Genomic DNA, 7,917 nt, shown 5'->3' with positions numbered 1-7,917 from the left:
TGAGGAGACACAATTGACAGAAGACATACCAAGGCAGAAATTACTGATTAATAGAAGAAACAATAAAAATCTCAGATTATTTTCTGGGATGTCAATAGGGAAACTGATGTGCTGCAAGTGTTATGAAAAATATGCATACCTAAAATAAAAAGAAGGGATGGATGGATGGATGGATGGATGGATGGATGGATGGATGGATGGATGGATGGATGGATGGATGGAGTATAGAGAGATAACGTACAGAATAATTTCTTGGACAGAAACCTGTTCTAACATAATAATTACTTTTATAAGTTTTATATTTAACTAGCGTGATTTGAAATGCTTCTTTGCCTGGATTTGTTATTTTTTGTTTGTATAATTTTGTTTTATAAAATACCAGAATGTACTAATCAATTTAGAGTTTTGTCTATCCATCTATCATTTCTAAATATTAAATCAGATGATCTGATCAGTTACTGAGTACTTGCGTGGCATTTATACAAAATTTTACTACTATTGCTACTTTTTACTTGAGTAAAAAATAGGCTGAAGTAGTGGTAGTGAGTATTAGTTATAGATAATGTATAAATTAGTTATAGACAACTATAATTAATGTTTACATAAATACAGATGGGTTAAATGTACTTACAAAATAAATGGTTTGAGGTTAAAAAGTCTCAACAATGTATTTTGCATGTTTACTTCGTATTTAGCTATGTAAGAAAAGCACAAAATCTCAGGACTTCTTCATTAGCCCCCCAACAGTTAGGCTATTATTAGAAACGGCCTTATTTTAGCATATTCTGACAAATTTCAACGGCTTACTGGACAGAACATGAACAGAAAACGTCCTAATTAAACGTAATTTTCGAGTTTGATGTGCTAATTAGGGCTGACCACGAAGAACAAGGCCCCCACTTCGACTGACATTTTTTTCCTCTTTTTTTTTTTTATAAGTGCGCAAGTGCGAGTCGGTCCAACAGTAGATTTGGCCCGGCCTAGGTGAATTTCAGTTTCAACAAGGTTAAATTATTTATCTCGTCGAAGTTGTAAAAAGTAATAATTGGAGGTTCTGATTGTGTTCTGTGTTGTTTTAAGAGTGGAGATGGGGGTAAATGAGCGAATTGGAGTGGAGTAGTGAGACCTACTTTGAGAGGCGGAGCTGCTCCTCCGCTCCATTCGGCGCGGCGCGTTCGTAATGAAAGGCTGCCTGTGACTTCCTCGCTCTTCTTCGGCAGCTACATTGTGTTGAAAGCAGCAGCACGTTTTTGGCTCTTCCACGCTGAACTCCACAGCGAATTAACGCTCTCCTGTTCTAGGAGATACAGATCCGCCATCGGTTTTTTCTCCTCACGCGTCTTTAAGTCACTCTCGACGTGCGAAAAGAAAGAAAATGTCTGCCACGGCGACGAAAGTGAGTAAAAAGGAGCTGAACTCGAACCATGACGGAGCGGACGAGACCTCCGGTAAGGGGAATGGCGGCCTCCTGTTCAGCGCCATTTTCACTTTCTTCTCAAATATTGTTTGCATGAACACAAGATGCTGTTTAATTAGTCTGGATTTGATGAAAATGTTGCTGTGCTTCTGCTTAACGCCACCGGAGCGCCTTTGCTGCTTACAGAAACGGCAGCTGCGTATTTTCAGGGGCTAGCGTGCTTTAGCATGCCCGTACTCCTCCGTTGTTTGCTGCTGGCACAGAGGCCATGTTAGCCGGGGTATATAGCCGCTATATCGACGGATAACGAGCGACCCATTTGAAACAATCACTTCTCGGTATTAATCGCGGAATATGCTTGAAACCATAAGAAAGTGTGCTCACTTTAATGTTTAGTTTAATTTCTACGATTGGTTTGCATTAGCATCTAGCCCGCTCGTGTTGTTGTTGTAGTCTTACCTAACGCTAGCAGACGACATTGTTTTGTTAACGCATTTAAATCACCGCTAGTTAAAAACCTCCCAGTTACTGCATAATGGCTGCTGTTTGTAGGACTCAGTCGTGTTAATGGTGTTTATTTTTTTTTATTGGGTATGAGTGGGGTGAATATTCTGGCATACATCCTAGCTCGGTCGCTCACGCTACTGCGGCTGTGTGAACAGTCTGCTGTCCCACATTTAAACCACGCGGCCCTGAAGGCAGCAGCCGGCAGGAAACGGCAAGAAGCCTGAACGAGGAGCGCTGCAGCCATTGGCCGCTTACACTGTCAGAGTCCCGCGTCGACTCCATACTGTTGCATGTTAAATACTCCGACTCACTTCTTACTAATACTACTTATACTTTGACTATTAAAAAAAATGAGCTGTAGCTTTGATTACATAAACTGAATGGCGTCTAGTCCCATTTTGAAATTCACTCACTGTTTTTTGTGTGCGTGTGTTTTTTCCACAGAGAAAGAGCAGCAAGAAGCTATTGAACACATTGATGAAGTTCAAAATGAAATTGACAGGTAGGGGTCTATTTATTATTGTTACAACTGCTTAAACCCTTCACACCAGTTTTGTTGTGAATATTGGTTTTTATAAATGAAGTGATTTGGTGCCGATCTAGTGGTCAAAGTGTGAACTACATGTGGGTCATGGAAGCTTGTAAACTTATTAAATCTTAATTCTGAGCCAAGTTGTGCAATAAAAAATATATTCAGGCTTACTAATGTATTCTGCTTATGATTTACTGAAATAGACTTAATGTGACCAAAATTCTAAGTTATTTCTATTTTGGGTTTGAAGCTTTTTGGCGACACTCAGCTATTAAGAACTGGAGATGCGTAATATCAATATTAAGAGTAGAAATCAATTACACAACATTGAACTGATTTAAGATTCCAAAAATATACATTGAAAAATAATGAATAAATGTATTGTAGAAGTCTACATTTTTTTTCTGTCATGAAGCAGGAATTAAATGCATCAAGGACAGTACAGTAAAGAGATCTTAGTATTTATCTGTATTTGAAACATTGCAACATGAAAACAAATTAAATATATGCTCAAATTCAATTGGTGAAACAAATTTTTATATTGTAGCAAAAGACCTCTGTAGTATTTAGCTCTCGTTAAATCAAGAAAAAAAGAAATGGTTGTTCCAAAAAATATTTAGACTCCATTTCAGTCTTGTTTGAGGAACAGCAGCATCAATACACATTATCACAGGATTATCCATTATTTGCCTAGTGGATCTAATTGGCATCATACCTAATTTTACGCTAATGGTATGTCCAATGCTCAAATTGATCATCTAAAGGCAAAAATGTGAGTAGTGCATTTTTTTCTGTACAATTTCTTTTCAGTCATTGCATTTTGTGCAAGATTTAATATGAAATAAACTTTTCCTACACCTGTCGAACATGGTCTGAGTTATTAATATTCAAGCACTTGATAAACTTTTAATCTAGTACTTTGTATGGTTTTATACCATAAACATACAAGATGAAATTGTTCTTATTTTATGCATTTTAAATTGTCCTTTTAACCATAAATAGTTGACTTAAATTGAAAAGTTTGTTGTGGAAAGAATGAGTTATTTTCTGGGGAAATGGTGCATATTATCACTACTGATAAATATTTATGAATTATGATACAAAATTAAAATTGTAAGCAGACATTTGACATTTTCTTCAAAAATTTTTTACTTGCAGCAGAATTTTGGGCTCATTTTCTAATAAATGTTTTTTTTCTTCAATTAATTTTAACCCCTGTAAAATTCCCTTTATACAAATAAAATTATTTGTTTTGATATACATATTTAAAAAATACTCTCCTTCCTCCTCTAAAATGATTTGTCTGCTTTTTAGTAACTTTTTAGAAAAGATTTCTTGTTTTGTTTGAATAAAATTTGAAATAAATAACTACCTGTAGCAGGTATAAATTATTGGAGTGTTTCAGCTTCCAGTGGTGCAATTCTTGCTTCTTTTTATGTTGACAAATATCAATTTAATTACTGGTTATTTGGGAGAGCGCCTGTCCAGATTTATAATATCCATTTCTTTTTATTTCCCCAGGTTGAATGAGCAGGCCAGTGAGGAGATCCTGAAAGTAGAACAGAAATACAACAAACTCCGTCAGCCATTCTTTCAGAAGAGGTCAGAGCTGATCGCCAAAATCCCCAACTTCTGGGTCACCACGTTTGTCAACCATCCACAAGGTGAGTTATCCAGGAAAAAAAATTCCCCCGCCCCAATTTGATCACAATTTCAGCTTCGTGGGTTAAAAATTGACGTTTATCTCAACAGTATCTGCTCTACTGGGTGAGGAGGATGAAGAGGCGCTTCACTACCTGAGCCGAGTGGAGGTGACAGAGTTTGAAGACATCAAGTCAGGCTACAGAATAGATTTTGTAAGTGACTAAATGTTTTGTCTGTGTATTATTGAAGCTTAACGTGTGTATTATGCTCATACTCGACTCTACTCTTGTTTCAGTATTTTGATGAAAATCCGTACTTTGAAAACAAAGTACTTTCCAAAGAGTTCCATCTGAACGAGAGTGGAGACCCATCTTCAAAGTCGACAGAAATCAAATGGAAATCAGGAAAGGTAAGTGTGCTTTGTGTAGCATTTTCAGCCAAACTCGAGTTTTATGTGAAGTAGACTTGTAAAATCTCTGATTCCTCCTGTGTGTGCAGGATCTCACCAAGCGGTCCAGTCAGACACAGAACAAGGCCGGCAGGAAGAGGCAACATGAAGAACCTGAGAGTTTCTTCACTTGGTTCACAGACCATGCTGATGCCGGTGCTGACGAGCTTGGGGAGGTGATCAAAGATGACATCTGGCCAAACCCCCTGCAGTACTACCTGGTATGTTTACCACAAACCTAATGATGGAAACTAGCATAAATGAGTCGCTGTTGGATGGCAGTTCAGTTCGTATTTTTGTTGAAGTTTTGTTTTAGTTTGACAAAATAAGAACATGCTAGCATGGTGGCTGCAAATTCTTAAATTAATTTATTTTAATATTAAAGCCTTAAATTAATTGGGGAAAAACATTGGGCTTAAATATGTTAAATGCAGGTCTTTTATTTTGGCATGATTATTTAATCTCATGTTATGTAGTTTTCTTGGAGGACCTTACAAAACTTTGCATTCTGACTCAAGTCGTAGCTACCGCTAACTAGCCGCTAATGAGCAAGCTTCCTAGGTTCTTTTTTTTTTTTTTTTTTACTTCCATAATGAGTAAATGTAAGTTGATTGGATGTGTCAATTACTTTAGTTGCAACTAATATGATTTATTTGCAATTTTCTTTTTTGTACATTTAAATCCCATTCATAATGGTCTTAAAGTCTTAAATTTGAGTTGTTGGCTAAGCAAAAATGTTTATTTTTAGGTTCCAGACATGGATGATGAAGAGGGTGAAGGTGAGGAGGATGAAGAGGACGAGGAGGGTCTGGAGGACATTGATGAGGAGGGGGATGAAGATGGAGAGGATGATGAAGAGGATGAAGGAGAAGAAGGAGAGGTAAAGCGCTAACATTGTGGAAACTTTTAGCAAAGTTTTAATTTCTTAACATTCATCTTGTGATGCTTCATTGTTTCAGGAGGATGAGGGAGAAGACGACTAAGAACTATATCACCTGCAAGACCCTCGACCTTCCCTGTTAATTTTTCCACTCATGTTTGGGAGCAAAAGTTGTTTTTGTTTTGTTTTTTGGCTTTTTTTTATTTACTTTTATCAGTATGTGCTTCACTTTCCATTCTGAAGCCTCCTCACCTGCTGATGCCATATGTTCCCCTTTGACTCATCCAAGGCCAATGGCTCTTTGCCCTGAATTGTGATTACCATCCCTGATGACATCTCAAAAATGATAATAAAAAAAAAATAGAATCAGCACAGTATCCTCAGTAGAATGAAGACACACAGAGTTCCTCCTATTCAAGGTTGTGTGGTTAATCAGCTGAAGCCATGGTGTAGTGACCTAGTGCTAGCAGACCTTTCAATATATTTTTTTTTTTCTAAGAAGGGGCATAGTACCCTTTATTTTTATTTTTTCTCCCGTGTGGTTATCGAGTACCAGCTCATTCCTTTGACTTGTAATGTTTGGGATTGGGGGGTGGGGGTAAGCTGGGGAGGGGCAGGAGTGTATTGGTTATTGGGGAGAGTGGTTATTTTGACACCATTTCTATGGGACTTTTGTTTTTTCATTGTATTGTTTTACAGATATCCACAAGATTTGAAATGACATTTTTAATAAAGAAAAAAACTGAGAAAAAAAACTTATAAATTTTGGCCCCCTTCTGCTGCTTCATTGGTTCCGACAGAAGTTTTTACACTCAAGAATTGTTTCAAATTAAAGGTGTAAAGCTTGCTTTGTTACAATAATAAAACAAAACTGTATGCAAGTGTGGGAGTCTTCAAGCGAAAGGAGGGATGCAATTTTATTTTTGAAAATGTACTTGAAGGCACCAAAAATGGAAAAACCTCGAGTCAAGTTCATCAGCTTGTAAAGGATTTTGGAGTCATTAGCAGACTTGATGCAAAGTCTTCTCTCAATATTCTGTGGGCGATTAAAGCCAAAAAGGTGTTTTCAGACTCTTCAAACTTCTTGCTTGTGACGGTCTCAGGCCAACTGTTTGGCTGGAAGCCCCAACCTGAAGTGAAAAAGGAGATGCACATTGTAGTAATGAGCTTGATTAGAATACTGACAAATTTAAGTCCTGATTTGCAAACGCAACCATGGAATATTTATACAAGTGAAGAAAATGGATCTACACTGACTATTTGAGGTTTTACACTATGGAAAGTTAATGCATTGCAAATTTGATTCTTGTACAACAAAGTTTTGCTTAGAAACTACAGTCCCATGTTTGCATATTTTTAACGCACTTAATAGTTTACATTTTTAAGTCGAAATACCTACCTAAATGATTTTTACACCTAGGGCAGGTAGCTATGGTCCATGAGAACCCTGGGTACCAGGAGAAGTGGCTGTCGGCCGGCCAGTGCTTAATAACGTCCGCTTTTTTAAACACTATCACATCGAACTGGAATCCCTGGGGGTTCTCGAAGAGCTGGATGTGGATCCTTCTACCACCCACTGACGTGTCGTTGCGGCTGGATAGTGCCATGCGGCTGGGGACGAAGTGGATGTCCGTGCCGAACGCCACTTCGTGTCCACATGCTCTACATAATATTAGCGTGTCGGTGCTAGTTCCGTGCTCCGGTGGGTCGGCAGCACACGAGTGTGAGAGGTGGAAAAACAGGAGCGCAAAGACGATGAAGTGAAAAAAGTTGTCCCACTGCACTCCGAGCAGCAGGCGGCTCGATGACCTCATGGCTGTTTCACAGTCTGACCAAAAAGCTAACAATAAAGCTAGTTAGCTTTTGACGCTAGCAGCGTTTCTATCTGATGTAATGGTTTGAAAATGAGACATGTCATATGTTGAAAATCATATTTATCATTCAGTATGTTGTATGAAAGCACCATTCACTGATAAACACAACATTGAGACTTAACGTTTAAAGGACTGAGCAATAGCTGATAAATTAGCTTGTTAAGCAAATGCTACGCTGGTCAGCATATTAAGCTAATTAGCATTAGCTTCCCGTTCATATTTAACTAACAGACGGAAGTCAAGTTAAATAAAAGGGAAGTGCAGTCGTTTCCTTGTGATCCAAACGTTACAATAATTATTTTTGCTTAGAAAATGTACTATGATTATTTGTGAATTTTTAACCAACGTTTTTGTAGGTTAGACTAGACTTTTGACAATAAGTCATTTTAACGGTTCTCTTGTGATACGTTTAAGAACCAATTTTTATTAAAACATTTTCTTTCGTCACCTAAGTACGAAAGAAAAGTCTAAAATAACTACCTGTTAACATCTGATTGATTTCCTTGTATGTTTATTATTTCTATTTTGAGTGTTAAACTATTTTCTTCTCTCTTTTTTTGCTCATTAAAAAGTTTTCAATTTCTTCATAGGTTCAAGAACACAGAATGAATGCAT

General features: G+C 37.5%; 2 protein-coding genes across 2 annotated transcripts; one reads left to right on the top strand and one right to left on the bottom strand.

Moving 5' to 3' along the window:
- Positions 1–1,158: 1,158 nt before the first annotated feature.
- seta (SET nuclear proto-oncogene a) lies at positions 1,159–6,191 on the top strand. The gene is made up of 8 exons (XM_008417786.3): positions 1,159–1,448; positions 2,369–2,426; positions 3,978–4,120; positions 4,209–4,312; positions 4,396–4,509; positions 4,599–4,769; positions 5,297–5,428; positions 5,508–6,191. The coding sequence occupies exons 1-8, from the start codon at positions 1,376–1,378 to the stop codon at positions 5,529–5,531; spliced, it is 819 nt and encodes a 272-aa protein (XP_008416008.1). The 5' UTR covers positions 1,159–1,375; the 3' UTR covers positions 5,532–6,191.
- Positions 6,192–6,304: 113 nt separating this feature from the next.
- Positions 6,305–7,829, bottom strand: LOC145552861 (protein cereblon). Its single transcript, XM_081610901.1, has 2 exons — positions 6,828–7,829; positions 6,305–6,558 (listed from the first exon to the last, which is right to left on the bottom strand). The coding sequence occupies exons 1-2, from the start codon at positions 7,240–7,242 to the stop codon at positions 6,404–6,406; spliced, it is 570 nt and encodes a 189-aa protein (XP_081467027.1). The 5' UTR covers positions 7,243–7,829; the 3' UTR covers positions 6,305–6,403.
- Between the last annotated feature and the right edge of the window lie 88 nt (positions 7,830–7,917).

The sequence above is a fragment of the Poecilia reticulata genome, chromosome 9 (genome assembly GCF_904066995.2).
Source record: "Poecilia reticulata chromosome 9, P_reticulata-male-v2, whole genome shotgun sequence".
Taxonomy (NCBI): domain Eukaryota; kingdom Metazoa; phylum Chordata; class Actinopteri; order Cyprinodontiformes; family Poeciliidae; genus Poecilia; species Poecilia reticulata.
Note: the sequence above shows the minus strand (reverse complement) of the source record. Positions and strands in the feature narration are given on the sequence as shown.

Coding starts and splice junctions, on each gene's coding strand:
- seta (XM_008417786.3), top strand. CDS start 1,376: ATGTCTGCCACGGCGACGAAAGTGAGTAAAAAGGAGCTGAACTCGAAC. Junction 1,449..2,368: donor CGGAGCGGACGAGACCTCCG/GTAAGGGGAATG, acceptor TTTTTTCCACAG/AGAAAGAGCAGCAAGAAGCT. Junction 4,121..4,208: donor GTTTGTCAACCATCCACAAG/GTGAGTTATCCA, acceptor TTATCTCAACAG/TATCTGCTCTACTGGGTGAG.
- LOC145552861 (XM_081610901.1), bottom strand. CDS start 7,242: ATGAGGTCATCGAGCCGCCTGCTGCTCGGAGTGCAGTGGGACAACTTT. Junction 6,559..6,827: donor TAGGTGTAAAAATCATTTAG/GTAGGTATTTCG, acceptor TTTTCACTTCAG/GTTGGGGCTTCCAGCCAAAC.